Raw genomic sequence first — 19,473 nt, forward strand, 5'->3', positions numbered from 1 at the left:
ATAACTTTATGCCGAAGTACTTTATTTTATTTTTTTGATTCTCTTCTAAATGGGGTGGTTTTCTGAGCTTCTTTTTTGATTGTTCATTGTCAGTATTTAGAAACTCAATTAATTTTTAAACTTTTTTTCATTTCAAAAAATTTATTTATTTATTTATTTATTTATTGGCTGCGTTGGGTCTTTGTTGCTGCACATGGGCTTTTCTCTAGTTGCGGTGAGTGGGAGCTACTCTTCCTTGTGGTGCGCGGGCTTCTCATTGCGGTGGCTTCTCTTGTGTTGGGTCTTTGTTGCTGCACATGGGCTTTTCTCTAGTTGCGGCGAGCGGGGGCTACTCTTCCTTGTGGTGCGCGGGCTTCTCATTGCGGTGGCTTCTCTTGTTGTAGAGCGTGGGCTCTAGGCACGCGGGCTTCAGTAGTTGTGGTGCACGGGCTCTAGAGCTCAGGCTCAGTAGTTGTGACACACAGGCTTAGTTGCTGTGCAGCAGGTGGGATCTTCCTAGACCAGGGCTTGAACCTGTGTCCCCTGCATTGGCAGACAGATTTTTAACCACTACATCACCAGGGAAGTCCCGAAACTCAATTGACTTTTGCACGTTGATTTTTTTACTTTTTTTTCTGGCCGCATAGCTCGGCATGTGGGATCTTAGTTCCCAGACCTGGGATGGAACCCTTGCCCTGTGCAGTGGAAGTGTGGCGTCTTAACCACTGCACCGCCAGGGAAGTCCCTGCATGTTGATTTTATATCTTGTAATTTGGGGGGAATTGTTTCATTTTTTCTAGCAGGGTTTTTTTTTGCAGAATCTTTAGAGTTTTCTACGTAATTAGATCATGTCAGTTGTCAACAGATAATTTTGCTTCCTTTTGCTGTTGGGATACCTGTTGTCTCTTTTCATGCCTATGTGTTCTTGCTAGAACTTCCAGGTATATGGAAATATTGAGAGCCTGTATCCTTGTTTTGTTCCTGATCGTAGAGGAAAAGCTTTCATTCTTTCACCATTGCATCTGATGAGAGCTCTGAGGAACTGCTTCGTTGAAGCATGGTTTTCAGCATAGTTTTGTACCTTTTCCTTGGAAAGAACATGCATAAGATATCATGATATTGAATCCAAGTTCATGTGCCTGTCGTTCAGTGAAGGCAAACAAACAGAAACGTTGGAGTTTGGAGCAATGAAAGGCTTATTATCTGAGGTGGCACTAACCAGGAAGATAGGAGACCCAGGCTTGACTCAAATCCATCTTGCTGGCTGGCCAGGGTGTAAGATTTTTAAAGGCAAAAGGAGGAGGGGAGGGGAGTGTCTGTGATCCCAGGTTTCCTATAAGATCTAAGCTGCAGACTTTGGGGCACCACATTGTGACTTCCTTTGTGATTATTCTGTATGTGCCTGCAAAACAAGCTCTTAAATCACCATCTTGGGATTCCTTAACTTCTTTCTAGGAGAGAGCAAAGGCATTAGTTGAGATACTTTATTATTTACTTAGAGCCAATATGACAGGTTAAGAATTTCAGTTCTCAATTCACCCTACGGGTGTCATCAATTTTTAAATCTTTTTGGGGCCAGGTGGATGAAGCTGCAGTTAGGGGTCGTAAGTCAAGGTATCGGTTTAAGCTACCCATCATGGGAAAGATTATGCTGGACTTGCTTTTCCTTTGTTTCTGTGTCCCCTCACTCTCCTAATAGTAACGGCTTGAATCTGCTCTTTGGGTCTCCGGTAAAGTCTAGGAGACAGCCTTTTTCTATGAACAAGAAACGGGGACACGGAAAGGCTGGCAGGGCCCCACAGAGTCTTCCTCAGCCTCAGTCCCCCCCACACCCTTTTTGATACCCTCAGTCTTTTTTTTTTTTTTTTTTTTTTTTTTTGTGGTATGCGGGCCTCTCAAAGCCCCTGGAGAACATTTTATGTATTCATTCTTTTTTTTTTTTTTAATAAATTTATTTATTTTATTTAATTTTGGCCACGTTGGGTCTTTGCTGCTGTGCGTGGGCTCTCCCTAGCTGCGGCAGCGGGGGCCATTCTTCATAGCGGTTCGCGGGCTTCTCATTGCGGTGGCTTCTCTTGTTGCGGAGCACAGGCTCTAGGCCCGCGGGCTTCAGTAACTGTGGCCGCGGGCCCTAGAGCGCAGGCTCAGTAGTTGTGGCGCACGGGCTTAGTTGCTCTGCGGCACGTGGGACCTTCCCGGACTAGGGCTCGAACCCGTGTCCCCTGCATTGGCAGGCGGATTCTTAGCCACTGCGCCACCAGGGAAGCCCAATATGTATTCATTCTTAATTGTGATTTCCAGATGATGGTTGTTTGGTGTGTATTCTACAATACAACTGACCTGCACTACTTGTTAATGTTGTAAAATGCCTTTTATTTATGGGTACATAGTTTTATAGCATATATTTAGAAAAATATTTTGTCTTAAAAATTGTTTTATCAAATCTTTATTTTCTCTATCATATATTAAGTTTTCAATCCTAAACAGCCAATTAATTAGATTATTTATTAGGTAAGCTTGTTTGGATTATTTAGCATTACAGTATATTGTCTTTTTTTTAGCATTTATGTATGTACAGTAAGTATGCAGAATTTATGATATTGTATTCTTCTTCTCAATTATGAGACAGTGATATGTTTAATGTTAATTGGTATGTGCTTTGGGTTCATGGTGGAAAAATACCCTTTCTTCGATAGCTGATGTCCAGTGTGAGTGTTTTTGACATAGGGTTTGTGAAACAAGGCTACCTTAAAATTAAATTGAATTTTATGTTATTACTCTTTCTTTAGTAAAGAATTCTATTCCTTTAGTGTTTCTAAAAATTTTAAGATCATTGTTGGGAAGTTTCATAACTCTGTTTGGTATAAGTATTACTTTTGGTGTAATGTATATTCAACATGAAACATTTATTTATGGACTGTAATGAATAGGATAACCATGGTTCTTTATATCTTGTAGATCTCTCTCCTATAAATGTGATCAAGCAGTTACAACCAAAAATGAGCAGCAATATAGGAGAAGTATTCCAAACAGTGATGTTGGGAAGACCTGAAAGTCATGAAATCAAACATTTTTACCTCAGGGAAATGCATGAAAATATTTATGACTTTGAGTCTCAGCAGAGAGGTGATGAAAGAAATTATAAAGAAATGCCTATAACTCATAACAAAAATCTCACTGATGGAAGACATTGCCATTGTAGATGGGATGCAGGAATCAAGCCCATTGGAAACAGGCTTGGATTAAACTTTCAGGATGAACTCCATATAATGAGAAGTGAAGGAGAAATTTATGAATTTAATCAAGCTGACAAGAAAATCAACAGTAGTGTCTCATCTTCACCACTTCACATAATTCCTCTTAGTGTTCAAACCAGTATTTCTAATACAAATGAGAATGATTTTATGCATCCCTCAATACTGACACAAGACAAGACAGCCCACAGCAAAAGATGTTACAAGTGTAATGAGTGTAACAAAACCTTCCTTAACAGCTCAAACCTCACTAGACATCAGAGAATCCACACAGGAGTGAAAGTGTATAAACGTGATATATGTGGTAAAACCTTTGGTCAAAATTCACACCTTGTCGGTCATGGGGAAAGTCATGCTGTAGAGAAATGTTACAAGTGTAATGAGTGTGGCAAAACCTTCAGTCGTGGCTTATACCTCACTCAACATCAAATAATCCACACAGGAGAGAAACCATATAAATGTGATGTATGTGGCAAAGTCTTCAGTCGAAATTCAGTCCTTGCAAATCATCAGAGAATTCATACTGAAGAGAAACCATACAGATGTAATGAATGTGGAAAAACCTTTAATCACCGTTCAAACCTCATTAGACATCAGAAAATTCATACAGGAAAGAAGTTATATGAATGTGATGTGTGTGGCAAAGTCTTCAGTCAAAATTCAAACCTTGCAGTTCATCGGAGGGTTCATACTGGGGAGAAACCTTATAAATGTAATCAGTGTGGCAAGCTGTTTAGTCTATATGCAACCCTTGCAAGCCATCAGAGAGTTCATACTGGAGAGAAACCTTACAGATGTATTGAGTGTGGAAAAACCTTTAATCACCGCTCAAACCTCATTAGACATCAGAAAATTCATACAGGAAAGAAGTTATACTGACTTTCTCCCCCTACCTCTTCAGAACAGTTTCTTGGAGCTATCTGAGACATTGTCTCCTAGATTATAGGCCTCATTTTGCCCCAAATAAAACAACTCACAACTCTTGGATTGTGCATTTTTTTCAGTTGACAGTCTCATAAAAAGAAAAATATATTTTCTGTCTTTATTTTGCTTTCTCTTTTAGTGATATCTATATGATGATGGATGCTTACTAAACTTATTGATAACTATTTCAATATACGAAAGTCAGAACATCATGCTGTACACCTTTAACTCATACAGTGATGTATGTCAAATACATCTCAATAAAACTGGGGGAAAACGTTTTCAGAGGCAAGCAAAACACTTTGGGCAAAAAAAGAAACAATGAACAATGGAATTTAGAAAATTTTTCAGAGTGTATTTCTCTTTTTAAAGCAATGGTTAGTGACGGAAATTACCACATGGCTCAGTCTTCCAGTCTCAGGGCTCTGGGATTTGTCTCTGAGTCTCTGGAACCGACACGAGTTGTCGTTCGGCCTGGCTGAATGAGGAACAGAAAGGAAAAACTGTTTTGTAGGGTGTCAGCATGAATGCCCCATTCTACCCAGGGAGCATTTCATATTTCTCATTCTAGTTTGTAATATAGAGGCAAGTTCAGCTCTTCTTTCCTTGAACTGCCTAAATTGATTCTTTTTTTAAAGAACGAATTTTATTTATTTGTTTTTGGCTGTGTTGGGTCTTCGTTGCTGCGTGCGGGCTTTCTCTAGTTGCGTCGAGTGGGGGGTACTCTTCATTGCGGCGCACAGGCTTCTCATCACGACGGCTTCTCTTGTGGAGCGTGGGTTCTAGGCGCACGGGCTTCAGTAGTTGTGGCACGTGGGCTCAGTAGTTGTGGCTTGTGGGCTCTAGAGCACAAGCTCAGTAGCTCTGCAGCATGTGGGATCTTCCCGGACCAGGGATCGAACCCGTGTCCCCTGCATTGGCAGGCGGATTCTTAACCACTGTGCCACCAGGGAAGTCCCCTAAATTGATTCTAATTGCAGGAAATGTTCCCGGATGGAACTAGCCCCTCACAACAACCACTTGGGTAGAAGGGGTGTAATCTGGAGGGCAGAGAGGGAGCAGGTGGGGGAAAAAAGAGACAGAAATACATAGAGATTTAGGGCAATCAGAAGGTTGGGGAGAAAGAGCATCAAGAGGGGGAACAGGTTGCAGAGTGGCGCAGGACAGGTGTGAGGGAGGAAATAGGAGGGCAGGAACAGCAGGAGAGCAGAGGGGAAGAGAAACAGAGACAAAAAGTTAAAATAGGGAGACAGATAAACAGAATGAAGTGGAAACACAGAAGTGCAGGTAGAGGGGAGAAACTAGATCCAGATGGGTAGTGATTTCTTTGGATGTGGATTAATCTGCAGTGTATATTTTGTGGCTAGAATATAGTAAATTTAAAATTTGCTCAAATTATACAGATGAGGAGAATTGCAAAACTCCTGTCTACAAGGCCTTTGCATTTTGTAAATATTTGTACATTTAACGTGCCTGAGGCAATTCCAATCTGGATCCATCTGACTCTGAGTCCCCCGTTCCTGAGGGCTGAGGTCTGGGCTGAGAGTGAGGGGATCTACCTGCATGGGGATGGATCAGGGCCTGGTGTGTGACTTGAAGGGGATTGCTGGGTACAGCTGGATAAATAAATTTATATAAATATATAAATCAAATTATTTTTAAATAATGAGTTTAATTTCCACAATTTGGGGAATTTTCTGGTTTCCTTCTGCTGTTTTAGTTTAATTTCATTGTGATTAGAGAACATACTTTTTATGATCTCAATCTCTTAACATTGTTAAGATCTGTTTTTTGGCCTAACATGTGGTCTGTCATGGAGAATGTTCCATGTGTGCTTCAGAAGCATGTTTCTGCTGCTCTTGGGTGGAGTGATCTGTATGTGTCCGTTATGTCTACTTGGTCTATAGTGTTGTTTAAGTCCTCTGTTTCCTTATTGATCTTCTCTTTGATTCCATCCATGAGTAAACCTGGGCCTTTGGAGTCTCCCATGCTGTTTCTGTCTTCATTGCTGTTAATGTTTGCTTCCTTTTTCTTGGAGATCTAATGTTATATGTGTATATATTTTTATTTCTTCTATCTTTTTGTTAAATTGACCCTTTTATCATTATATAACGTTCTTTGTGTTCATTTTTTTCTGATATTATGTAGTCACCACTGCTCTCTTTTTAGGATGGACTGTCTTTTCCATCCTTTCACTTTTCGCCTTTCCATGTCCTTCGATTTGTGAATGTTCAGCTTTTAACTCTCTCACAGGCTGTTTCTGTGTCTCTCACTCTCTGTTTTCCTCCTCTTACTTTCTTTAGTGGTCCCTGCTCAGGCACCCTGTACAGTGGTGAAAGGCAGGAGCCCTGGCCAGCACCCTTCCTTCCACTGTAACTTCAGAGGGTTACATCGAGGGTCTCCTTCTCGTCATGATGTTTGGTTAAAATGTATTTTTAAAATAACAATATATCTTTCCAATATACTTTTTTCATGATTTTTAATTCTCCAAGTTCATAACTTTGTTATTGTAATATTTTTCATAATCTGTGAAAATAGTGTATAATACTATTACCTTTTCTCGTGAATCTATGTTTTATTAGAAAAAACAGAGAAACTCTGGCTGTTTTTAATGCCCATGTACGTAAGTTATAATGGATAAAATAGTATTTATATTTTTGAATATAGTTATTGAGATTGGAGTTAAAATATTTTGTTTTTTTCACGGTTGTACCATTTTTTTAAATTAGGCTATTATAGAATCATGTTGACAAACTAAATTCAGTAGAGTTGATACATTTTCATTGTCTGAAAGATGCTGAAATACATATGAATAAAACGATGGTTAATAAAATTGAAAATCTGTCAAGAAACAATTCCTCTCATTTCAGTTTTTTAGTGTGGACATGTGTGTGCATAAGTTCATGGATGTGCAAGTCAACCATGTTATATATCTTTTTAATTAATTTATGGCTGCGTTGGGTCTTCGTTGCTGCGCGCGGGCTTTCTCTAGTTGCAGCGAGCAGGGGCTACTCTTCGTTGCAGTGCACGGGCTTCTCATTGCGGTGGCTTCTCTTGTTGCGCAGCACGGGGTCTAGGCACGTGGGCTTCAGTAGTTGTTGCTTGTGGGCTGTAGAGCACAGGCTCAGTAGTTGTGGCACAGGGGCTTAGCTGCTCCGTGGCATGTGGGATCATCCCGGACCAGGGCTCGAACCTGTGTCCCCTGCATTGGCTGGCGGATTCTAAGCACTGCCCCACCTGGGAAGACCCTAAACCATGTTATATACCTTTTATAGTCTAATTTATATCTTTGAATTTATATCTTCAAATTTATATCTTTATTTAAATCCTCTGTGTCTCCCAGAGTCTGCTAATTCCTGAGAATGGGTGGATATAGGACTCCAAACACCCGAAGGACTAAGGTCCTAAAATCACCACTTAGTCTGCCTGCGTCAGGAGTGTTGGTGGTCACAGCGGAGGTTTGGGTGGAGCCAGGAGCAGTGTAGCCTGTGCCGGGGGTCAGAGAGCAAGGAGGGTGGAAGCGCAGCCCGGCCAGGAGGGTGAGAGGGGGTGGGGGGGTGACGTGGGGACAGAGAAAGGGGTGACGCCTGGCGGGGTCTGAGGGGCCGTGGCTGTCACAGCTCGGGGCAGGGATGCTCCTGACCATCTACGCAGCACCCACGGCACAGCCGAGGTTGAGAGGCTCTGGTGTGAAGAATCCCCAGCCTGTCTCAAGCACCGCTGAGTTCACAGCAGGGTCCAACACTCCACTGTGGGTTCATTTGCAGTGCCCTTAACAAGGTTGGATCCAGCACTTCCTGAGCTTGAGTGAGTCAATTAGGCAGAATTGACCTCAGAATCAGTGAGGGAAAATTAGCCTAGTGACTCCTCACCCAGGGTAGATTCTAGGGATGCCCTTGAATTTAGGTGGTGCCCTTCCAATAGCCGCACTGGCCGCATTTTTAGTAGGAGGAGGTGGCAAAACCCCTCTTAGAAGACCATGCTTATTTCTAGTGGTTTTGGTTTCTGAAACAGTGAATACTCTTCAGTGCCACTTTGAAACAGTATCCTTTCAAAGTACTGTGTGGGGGGCATGCCCTCTTCGGCACACACTCACCCTGCTGTCTTTTTGGAATCACCCCCTCCGCCCGCCCGTCCGCTTCCTGTCTCTGCACTGCTGATGACGGTCAGCCTGAGCCCAGCCCTCCCGTCTCCATGGAGCCCCTTGTGACCGGTCGGTTCCGGTTCCGGGCTCCCAGGAGACAGTGGCGGAGGCTGAGCTATCGCGCCATTTCTTCTGGAGACAGCGGTGACTGTGGTGGGGTGATAGTGGTCATGTTACCAAAACTTAAGTCCCTGTGCCTGACGCACAGTGGGGCCAAACAATAGCAAACGTCGGGGTTTGGAACAGAGAAAGGTTTGCCGCAGGCCCATGCAAGGAGATGGGTGGCTCATGCCTTAAAAACCCCAAACTCCCTGAAAGCTTCCAGCAAAGCCCTCTTCTAGGAGCGGTGATGACAGGAGTGGTTAGTTGTTGCAGACTTCGTGGTGGCAGATCCCTTGTACTTGAGGTCAGGTCATGGTCAGGTGAAGATGTTCCTGTAAACCTCCACCAGACAAATGTTACTCTCTGTCCTGACAAGAAAGGGGAAGGTGCCAAGGCACAACTTTCACCCTCCGAGGTCCAGGCCTGTTTAAGAGAAGGGGGTCCCTGCAGGGGGGCCAGTTACCCTGCGCCGGCGCATTCGTCCACAACCAGGTTTGGGTCCTCCCGCCAGTGCCCAGGCCTGGCTGAAGAAGCAGATCTCAGTTGGCAGCTCCCTCAGGGCCAGGTCCCCAGACCCTGCCCAGCTGTGATCGCTGAGAGAGCCAGGCACCCAGGACCCAACTGGCCCTCCGGCTCCTCTGGCCGCCTAACGGCAAGGGGCCAGGTCCCGCAGACAGCGGCCCATGCAGACTGCCGCTGCCATTAGGTCGCAGAGGCGGGGATGGGGGAGAGGGTCACCGCTGCCTCAGGGCCCGGGCAGTGGGCGGCCTTGGCGAGGGCTCTGGATCCCCGCAAGACACACCCCCAGCCCGTTCCCTCGGCCTCCTAGCTCACCTGCCGGCCCAAGGAGAGGGGGAGGGGAGAAGGCCGGGATCCCTCTCTTACTTCACTCTCCGCCTGACGACCACCACTCCGCAGACATTTGGCTGAATGGGTCCACTAAATGTCACTCATTGACAGTTGGTCGCTTGAGGGAGGGGCTCACTGTGGCGCCGACCAATGGCTGAACGGGAGCTCTAAGGCCACTCCAACCATCCCTTCAGTGGTCTCCTGGTAACCGTTGCCTGGTAACGGAGATGGGGGCCACAGCGTGCGCCAAGGGCCCTGTGCTAAGGGCTGCGCACTGCTGGGCTCTATGACAGTGTGATCGTCTCCAGGTCTCCACCTGCACCACTCTGCGTTTCCATTTCATTCTGTTTATCGGTCTCCCTGGTGCTTTCTATGTCTCTGTCTTTTTGTTCCCCTCTAGTCTCCTGCTGTTTCTCCCCTCCTATTTTCTCACTCCTGTCCTGCCCCACTCTGCAACTTGTGTCCCCTATTGATGCTTTCTCCCCGACCTTTCTGATGACCTACATCTCTATGTATTTCTGCCTCTTTCTTCCCCCATCTCTGCTCTCTCTCTGCCCTCTGGTTACACTCCTTCTATCCTTGTTACACTACCTCCCTCCTCCCTTTCTGGCGCCCCAGGTGGCTGTGCTTCCTTCCTGCTCTCTCTCTCTGCTCTAGTAGTATTCTTCCTCTCCTTCTCTCCCAGCACCATGATGCTCTGAAGGCCATAGTTCCACCTTTTATCCTCTCCCGGACTCTGTGTGAAATGCCTCACCATTGTTACCACTCTCCTACCACTGATCCAGAGACCCTCTCTCCCTTTGTTGCTCTCCAATCCCTGGAGATCCGGCTTTTTAATTGAGTTCTCTATTTTATTCACTTGCTACCTTACAGGCTTAATCACTTTCACTTTATTGTCTATTTACAAGTCCCTCTATGTTCCCATTGGTTCTCCCTCATTCTTTATCCTCCTCAGTTTTCCTGTTTCTCTCAGTCGCTCTCTGTGTCTGCTTCTCCTGATCCCCCTCGTCCCTGTATTTATGAGGATGGCGACTGAATAAGACGCCCGCATACTGGAAGAGACCGTTTGGAACTCACAACCGAAGAACACTTGTGTGTTCTTGTGTGCTGGCCCAGGTCACCTCCCACTAGACGGGGTCAGAGAAAGGGCTGACCAGGAAGGGGAGGCGTGCGGAGCAGAAAGACCGGTCTAAGACGCGAGGACAGAGGGGCTGGGAGGGAGAGGGGCGGGCTCTCCAGAATCCCAGGACCGGGGAGAGAACGCGGCCTCTCCTGGAGCGGGGGGACCGGCGCTGCCCTCCAGGGGCCGAAGGGGCGAGGCTGGCGGGGCTCGAATCCACCTCGCGGAAGAGGACGTTACGTGGGGGCGCGCGGAGGTAGTAAAGGGTTTCAAGAAGGAAAATGTAGAAAAAGGCGGTTTCTACGTGGACCGAAAGCGGAAAAGGCAAGGGCTTCGGTACTGGCCTCAGAGAAATTTAAAACCCAAAGGGAAACGGTCCGCGATCTGTAATACTGACGTCTGGATTTACATGAGGAGGAGGGGCGGGAGTGGGAATTAAAAGACCACAATGACTTCAAAAGACCACAATGACTTCAATGATGGAGTAAAAGGACCGCGAAGCACAGATTTAAACTAGAAAAGAGAAACTTACGCTGGGCAGTGTGACCTTCGTGCCAAGCATTTCACTTCCGGGTCCGTAGAGAAGTGCGCTTGCGCGTGGTGAAGAGGCGGGGCGGCCGGGGCGGGGCCTGGGCGGAGCGCTAGCGTCGGGATTGGGGGGCGGTGAGGGGAACCCGGATCTGGGAAGGGAACGCGGGGCGTGGGGCGGGGAAGGGGAAGCGGAAAGGGGCGGGCTCGGAAGGTGCTTCCCCGTGCTTGACGGGATTATTCTAAGTTGCAGTCTGTAACAGTTTTAAGGTAAAGCTTACGTTTGTGGGGGCCAGTTATGTCGGAGACCAAGATGTATTCTCTAAACAAGTTGAAAACGGTTTAAATAGAAGCTATTTTTGCCAACAGGTTGCTCTCATGTCCTGTTAATGAGGCCAAAGATATTCAGGTTTCTGGAAATGCGGGCCTCCCAGAGTGGTTGACATGCGGCAGAGGTTGGCTCCAGGAAGATTTTGTGAAATTAGAATTAATTTAAGCAGTTTAAGGAAACAAGAACTGAACTTGTCTCTGTATTACACACTAGAAGGAGAAATACAAAACTCTCCCTGTGTTGAATGGGCTATTTCATACTGACACCCTGAAGAATAGCTTTTCGGTTTCTATTCCCCTTTCACACCAGAGGCCAATTTCAACAATCTGCTCAGTTCCAGAGACTCAGAGACAAGACCTGGAGTCTGAGACTGTCGGACTAAAGCAAGTGATACTTTAGGTCACTAACCATTGGCTTAAAAAGAGCAAAACGTTTTTAAAAATTGTTATGTATTGGCACTTGGCAACTAAGCTCCTGCGCCACAACTACTGAGCCGACGCACCACAACTACTGAAGCCCGCGCACCTAGAGCCTGGTGTTCCACAACAAGAGAAGCCTCACCGCAACGAAGAGTAGCCCTCTCTCTCTGCAACTAGAGAAATGTCCACGCGCAGCAATGAAGACCCAACGCAGCCAAAAATTAAAAAAAAATAAATAATAAAAACATTTACTAGAGGGCTTCCCTGGTGGCGCAGTGGTTGAGAGTCCGCCTGCCGAATCAGGGGACAGAGGTTTGTGCCCCGGTCCGGGAAGATCCCACACGCCGCGGAGCAGCTGGACCCGTGAGCCATGGCCGCTCAGCCTGCGCGTCCGGAGCCTGTGCCCCGCAATGGGAGAGGACACAACAGTGAGAGGCCCGCGTACCGCAAAAAAAAAATTAAAAAAAATGATTTGCTGTTTTAGCCTAAATTTTGTTTTTTTAAATTTTTTAAATTAGCATCCATCGTTTAATATAGATAAAGTAAAAGGAGGAAGGGCAATAAGAGAAAAAAAATTTTCTTTTGGTGAGAACTGCCTTATTTCATAAAATGCTTATCCAATTCCACACTTGTGCTGAATTACCTTCAAATATCTTTGAGAAAAACTTGTTTACATCATAATATATTTAAGTCAATAGCTAAATATAATGCAATTTCAAATTCCCTTTATGTTCATTATGAGAGTAATTAGAAATTTACCTTTGATTTTTAAACTGTAATGTATATTAGCTCTTTATGTTCTATTGCTGAAAGTTCTGTCAAGGGTGGATAACAGAGCCTGTAAAATATATAGTATTCAGAAGACAATGGGATTTATTTTCATCTAAGGAATAATTAACTTTGCCGTATTTCTAAGGGCGTTTAGTGGGGAGGTCCATATTCTCTTTAATATGAACCCTAAAGAAAGTAAAAGTAGATTATCAACTATGCAGTAACTTCATTTTTTTTTTTCAGTAACTTCATTTCTGCCCTCAGTATTTCTATGGCAATATGAGTCATTAAACATTCACTACAGGGGCTTCCCTGGTGGCGCAGTGGTTAAGAATCTGCCTGCCAATGCGGCGGATATGGGTTCCAGCTCTGATCCGGGAAGATCCCACATGCCACAGAGCAACTAAGCTCCTGCGCCACAACTACTGAGCCCACGCACCACAACTACTGAAGCCCGCGCACCTAGAGCCTGGTGTTCCACAACAAGAGAAGCCTCACCGCAACGAAGAGTAGCCCTCTCTCTCCGCAACTAGGGAAATGTCCACGCGCAGCAATGAAGACCCAACGCAGCCAAAAATAAAAAATAAATAAATAATAAAAACATTTACTAGAGGGCTTCCCTGGTGGCGCAGTGGTTGAGAGTCCGCCTGCCGAATCAGGGGACAGAGGTTCGTGCCCCGGTCCGGGAAGATCCCACGTGCCGCGGAGCGGCTGGGCCCGTGAGCCATGGCTGCTGAGCCTGCGCGTCCGGAGCCTGTGCTCCGCAACGGGAGGGGCCGCAACAGTGAGAGGCCCGCGTACCGCAACAAAACAAAACAAAACAAAAAAAAATTTACTAGAAATTATGTTTTCCTACAGGTGGAAGATTTTGTCCATAGAGAAATGGCAATCAATTGTCTACAATTGATGTTTACATAGGGATATTAGCATATTTAAAATGTTTTCAGACAAAATGAGCAGAATGTCCTGGTGTAACACAGTATGCAAACAACATCACATTTTTAAAAGATGCAGTGACTGGACTAAATTTTAGGATGTATAGATAATTCTGTATTATGCAACATTTGAAATTAGCTGTGTTGGCAAAAAAGACGTTTCAGTGTGGACTTCCATGATTCCGGTCAAGGAGGAGTCAATGGTGGAACATTTCATTAAACACAGAACAATAGAGAAGCTGATTATAAGGCAAAGTCATGATCCATTTTTTTTTTTTGGATCCATTTTTTTAAATGAGGAATTTTGTTGCTTACATAATTATCAAGGCAGCCAAATTAGCATATTTACAAGAAAAAGGAAATTTCCTAAATCACAGGAAGATTTTGATACAGGTCACCCTGTGATATCGTTATGAAACATACAAATTATTCAGGATTCAAAAATGTGAAAAACACAAGGATATAGTATGACGTGTCCTTAAAAATTAAAGAATATACATTTCTGAGTCCGGGTGGAAGGACCGAAATATTTGCCACTCTCAAACTTAGATAAGGATAAATTTTACCAGAAAGGATTATTACCAGGATTCCCTGGCCGTCTAGTTGTTAGGACTACACGCTTCCACTGCAGGGAACACGGTTTGATCTTTAGTCCAGGAACTAAGATCCCATAAGGCGCACTGCGCGGCCAAAAAAAAAAAAAAAGATTCTTACCATAGAATGTTGCAACCACAAAATTTGTAAAGCCTCAAAATTCAGACAAAAGAAGAGCTTTTCTTTTATACCCAGGACTAAACAAGGTAGGAAAACTGCCATATGGCGGAGTGGATGAGCACATGGCAGGAGCCTCAGTTTCTCAGGTGATGTTTTATGCTGAAGTCACTTACTCTTGGGTGCAGATACTCTGGCAGGAAGGTTGCTCTGAATTACAAAGCTCAAAAGTGGTCCAAAAATTAAGGCATTTGGGAGAGGAGAAAAGCTTAAAAATTTTTTTGATTAAATCATCTTAACAAGCATTGTGTCCACTTACCTAAGGACCAACAAATCAGTAATCGTTGATAAGGCAATGGATGGGAATTTGTCAGATTCCTTTCTTGCTGTTTCCAAAGTAAACAAGGGGGCTATCATACGTCTTACTGAAATTAAAGAGGAAGTGTAGTTCTTAGCTCGTAAGCTGTTACCGTCAGCAGAAAAGAAGAAAAGTTCTTTTACCTTTGCTATTTTCCAGAGTTCCAGGATTGAAGTAAAGTCTAACATTGTCACCACATAATGTGACATCAAGCAAAATTAAAAAAATAAATACACATGTTACATTTGGATAATGGAATATTAGAAAATTTAAACTAATAATGATAATAACAGACGTACCCAAGAACCTCAGCGTTTATGCCTTTGAATGGCATTGAAGGACCCTGCATGCTCCTGTGCCTGTGTTGTGTCTATTCCTGTCACATGCAAGAGGAATTAAGTCTCTTAGTTTTAATTTGTATTTGTCCTTACAACACACACATAGAAAAGGCAGCAAGTGTGACCTTAAAGTTGACCAAAAGACAATTTCAGTTGATTGAAAAAAGTAGATGCCATTCGGCTTAATTTCAATCATATTTATGAAATAACAATTTACCTCCTGATTGTAACAGATCAACAAATTAAATATAAAGAACCAAAGGCTTAATATGTGTTAAAAAAATTTTTTTTACATTGATGTTATAAAGCAATGCTTTTGACTTAAACTGTCAGATTCCCCTTGACCTACACTCCCTGGACCAGAGTTGGTCTCTGCCTCCTGGGTTTTAGGGGAATAGAAATGGAAATGATGTTCTTATACCTTTAGTATGAAAACGCTCAGTCAGCACGAGTAGAGTTTTGCATTTCATCTTTCAATTTCCGTTCCCTACAAAGACAACTTAAGTGAATGAGCCTGTTCTGGGTGTAGTCAGCACCCACACTGACCCTCCACCTAGAACCCTAGACACCCTGCATCCCACAGCTGAGTCCCAGTGTACCTGTCTCCACCCACTCATGCCCGGATGTCTTTCTTTCTTAGTCTATCATGTCTTTGCAGTGAATCATAAATCTTTACTTCTTGCCCTCTGCTTTCTTTCTTTCTTTCATTTTTGGAACCCGTGCTGCAGTGGAAGCCTGGAGTCTTAACCACTGGACCACCAGGGAAGTCCCCCCAATTTTTCATTTGAACAGTTCTTTTTTCAATTTAAGAAGGAAAACAAACAAAACAAAACAAAACCGTGTTCAATATGTGGCCCCAAACGATATCTGTAAGCATTTTCCTTGATTGTTTCAAACATTACTTTGAAATAAGGAGGAAGGAGCCGTACTCCTCAGGACACCACAGAGACTCCAAGAGATCCAGAAGGCAATGATCCAGTTCAGTTAGGCAGAAGGAAACCCCCAGGTGCAGAACAGAAGGAAGCCCGGTGCTGCCCCCAGAACCTTCCTTTTTCCTGACCAAACCTCCATATAAGCCCTGAATTCACCCCTACTCATTCCCTGCTCTCTTGCCACTGTCCTGTCCTTACTCCTCACTGTATGTTGCTTCAGGATCAGAAACACTCCCAGGTTTCTGCAAACCCTAAAACGATCTATTTATATTTTTTAATCACAGAGCCTAATCAGCAACTGCCTACATGCTTACCCCTCTGCCCCAGCTAGTGATTGTTTTTACTCTTTAGATCAGAACAGCTCCACTATGATAGTTTCCTTGGTAACCCTTGAACCAAGTTTAGGTCAATTCCCCCACCAACTGGTAACCTACCTCTTCCCCTCCAATAGCGAAGACTGCTGCCCTGTCCTGCCTGCCTGCCTTCTGCTGTACAAGGCGGGGTGTCATTTCAGGACCTTGCTTCAGACCTGTAAAACCACTGATGTGTCTGTCACTGTCTCCGGGCTCTTTCTTAGGTCTTGAGGTTGTGCAATTACAAGGCTTGCAGGCCTTCGGGATGCAGCCCAACAGGGCTCCTGGGTGAATGGGGAATAGAAACAGAAATGCTGTTACTGTTTCTTAAGAGAAACTGCAATGCATGTCAGTATGAAACTGTCCATTCTACTCAGGGAGAGTTTTGCATTTCACATTCTCATTTGTAATCCCTATACAAACCACTCTGTTTTTTGTTTTCTTCAGCCAACTAAATTAATTCTCTTTTTAAAAAATGTGAAGTATATTTGATTTACAATGTTACATTAGTTTCAGGTATATAGCACAATGATTCAGTTATCTATATATATATTCTTTTTGAGATTCTTTTCCCTTATAGTTTATTACATAATATTGAGAATAGTTCACCATGCTATATGGTAGGTGCTTGTTGGTTATCTATTTTATATATGGTAGTGTGTATATGTTAATCCCAAACTCTTAATTTATTGCTTCCTGACTCTCCCTTTCCCCTTTGGTAATCATAAGTTTGTTTTCTATGTCTGTGAGTCTCTTTTTATTTTGTAAATAAGTTCATTTGTACCTTTTTTTTTTTTAAGATTCCACATATAAGCCATATCACATGATATTTGGCTTTTTCTGTCTGGCTTACTTCACTTAGTATGATAATCTCTAGGTCCATCCATGTTGCTTCAAATGGCATTATTTCATTCTTCTTTATGGCCTAGTAGTAGTCCATGGCATATATATATATATATATATATATATATATATATATGACATCTTCTTTATACATTCACCTGTTGATGGACAGTTAGGTTGCTTCCATGTCTTGCCTATTATAAATAGTGCTGCTATTAACATTGCAGTGTATCTATCTTTTTGAATTAGTGTTTTTCTTCATTTTTTTAATTTATTTTATTTTATTTTATTTATTTATTTTTTTTCTGGTACGCGGGCCTTTCACTGTTGTGGCCTCTCCCGTTGCGGAGCACAGGCTCTGGACGCACAGGCTCAGTGGCCATGGCTCACGGGCCCAGCCGCTCCGTGGCATGTGGGATCTTCCCGGACTGGGGCACAAACCTGTGTCCCCTGCATCGGCAGGCGGATTCTCAATCACTGCACCACCAGGGAAGCCCCTGGGTGTTTTTTTAAAAAATAAATTAATTTTATTTATTTATTTTGGCTGCGTTGGGTCTTTGTTGCTGCCCATGGGCTTTCTCTAGTTGCAGAGAGCGAGGGCTACTCTTTGTTGCGGTGCACGGGATTTTCACTGCAGTGGCTTTTCTTATTGTGGAGCCTGGGCTCTAGGTGCGCGGGCTTCAGTAGTTGTGGCAAGTGGGCTCAGTAGTTGTGGCATGTGGGCTCAGTAGTTGTGGCTCACGGGCTCTAGAGTGCAGGCTAAGTAGTGGCACACGGGCTTAGTTGCTCCTCAGCATGTGGGATCTTCCCGGACCAGGGCTTGAACCTGTGTCCCCTGCGTTGGCAGGCAGAGCCACTGCATAACCAGGGAAGTCCCTGTTGTTTTGATATTAAGTTGTATGAGCTGTTTTGTTTATTTTGGAGGTTAACCCTTTGTCAGTTGCATCATTTGCAAATATTTTCTCCCATTCTTTGGGTTGTCTTTTCGTTTTGTTTATGGCTTCCTTTTCTGTGCAGAGGCTTTTGAGTTTAATTAGATCCAATTTCTTTATTTTTGTTTTACTTTTCATTGCTCTAGTAGATGGCTGGGTGTTTTTTTAAAAAATAAATTAATTTTATTTATTTATTTTGGCTGCGTTGGGTCTTTGTTGCTGCCCATGGGCTTTCTCTAGTTGCAGAGAGCGAGGGCTACTCTTTGTTGCGGTGCACGGGATTTTCACTGCAGTGGCTTTTCTTATTGTGGAGCCTGGGCTCTAGGTGCGCGGGCTTCAGTAGTTGTGGCAAGTGGGCTCAGTAGTTGTGGCATGTGGGCTCAGTAGTTGTGGCTCACGGGCTCTAGAGTGCAGGCTAAGTAGTGGCACACGGGCTTAGTTGCTCCTCAGCATGTGGGATCTTCCCGGACCAGGGCTTGAACCTGTGTCCCCTGCGTTGGCAGGCAGAGCCACTGCATAACCAGGGAAGTCCCTGTTGTTTTGATATTAAGTTGTATGAGCTGTTTTGTTTATTTTGGAGGTTAACCCTTTGTCAGTTGCATCATTTGCAAATATTTTCTCCCATTCTTTGGGTTGTCTTTTCGTTTTGTTTATGGCTTCCTTTTCTGTGCAGAGGCTTTTGAGTTTAATTAGATCCAATTTCTTTATTTTTGTTTTACTTTTCATTGCTCTAGTAGATGGATCCAAAAAGATACTGCTCTGGTTAATGTTAAAGTGTTCTGCCTATGTTTTCCACTGTTCTGTACTTTTAGAATGTTTTATGCTTCTTCATGGGTACATAGTTTTATAAGAGGTATTTAGAAAGATATTTGGTTGATTAAATTGTTTTGTCAAATTCTTCACTTTCTTTGTGCTAGATTAGTTTTCCAATTCGAAACTGTCATGTGCTTTGGGGTCATGGTGGAAAAATACACTTTATTTGATAGCTAATACCAGTTTGTTTAATGTGAGTGTTTTTTTCATAGGTTGTTTGAAAATAGGGTGCCCTAAAATCATTAGAATTACCTCGGATCACTTTTTCTTTAGTAAAGAATCCTATTTTTTTTAAATTTATTTATTTTTATTTTTGGCTGCGTTGGGTCTTCGTTGCTATGCACTGGCTTTCTCTAGTTGCGGTGAGCGGGGGCCACTCTTCATTGTGGTGTGCAGGCTTCTCATTGTGGTGGCTTCTCTTGTTGCGGGGCATGGGCTCTAGGCATGCGGGCTCAGTAGTTGCAGCACACGGGCTCAGTAGTTGTGGCTTTCAGGCTCTAGGGTGTAGGCTCAGGCTCAGTAGTTGTGGCACACGGGCTCAGTTGCTCCGTGGCATGTGGGATCTTCCTGGACCAGGGCTCAAAACCGTGTCCCCTGCATTGGCAGGCGGATTTTTACCACTGCGCCACCAGGGAAGCCCCAAGAATCCTGTTTTCTTGCTTTATTACAGTTTTTAAGATCATGGTAGGTAGTTTCATAACTCTCTTTGAAATAAGTACTATTTTTAGTGTAGTATCATGTATGTAACTTGAAATATTTATTTATGAATTACAATGTGTTGGATACGTATGATTCTTTGTATCTTGTAGATATTTCTCATATACATGTGATCAAGAA

The 19,473-nt window shown here is 43.7% G+C and overlaps 1 protein-coding gene across 1 annotated transcript in view; it reads left to right on the forward strand.

Moving 5' to 3' along the window:
- Positions 1-19,473, forward strand: part of LOC102989806 (zinc finger protein 83-like) — a 60,479-nt gene that overhangs the window by 40,327 nt on the left and 679 nt on the right. The window contains exons 3-4 of the mRNA XM_028478271.1: positions 3,431-3,509; positions 3,597-4,102. Of these exons, the coding sequence (XP_028334072.1) occupies positions 3,431-3,509; positions 3,597-4,102 (585 nt within the window). The remainder of the gene's footprint in view (positions 1-3,430; positions 3,510-3,596; positions 4,103-19,473) is intronic.

Source organism: Physeter macrocephalus, chromosome 17 (assembly GCF_002837175.3).
Source record: "Physeter macrocephalus isolate SW-GA chromosome 17, ASM283717v5, whole genome shotgun sequence".
NCBI lineage: Eukaryota > Metazoa > Chordata > Mammalia > Artiodactyla > Physeteridae > Physeter > Physeter macrocephalus.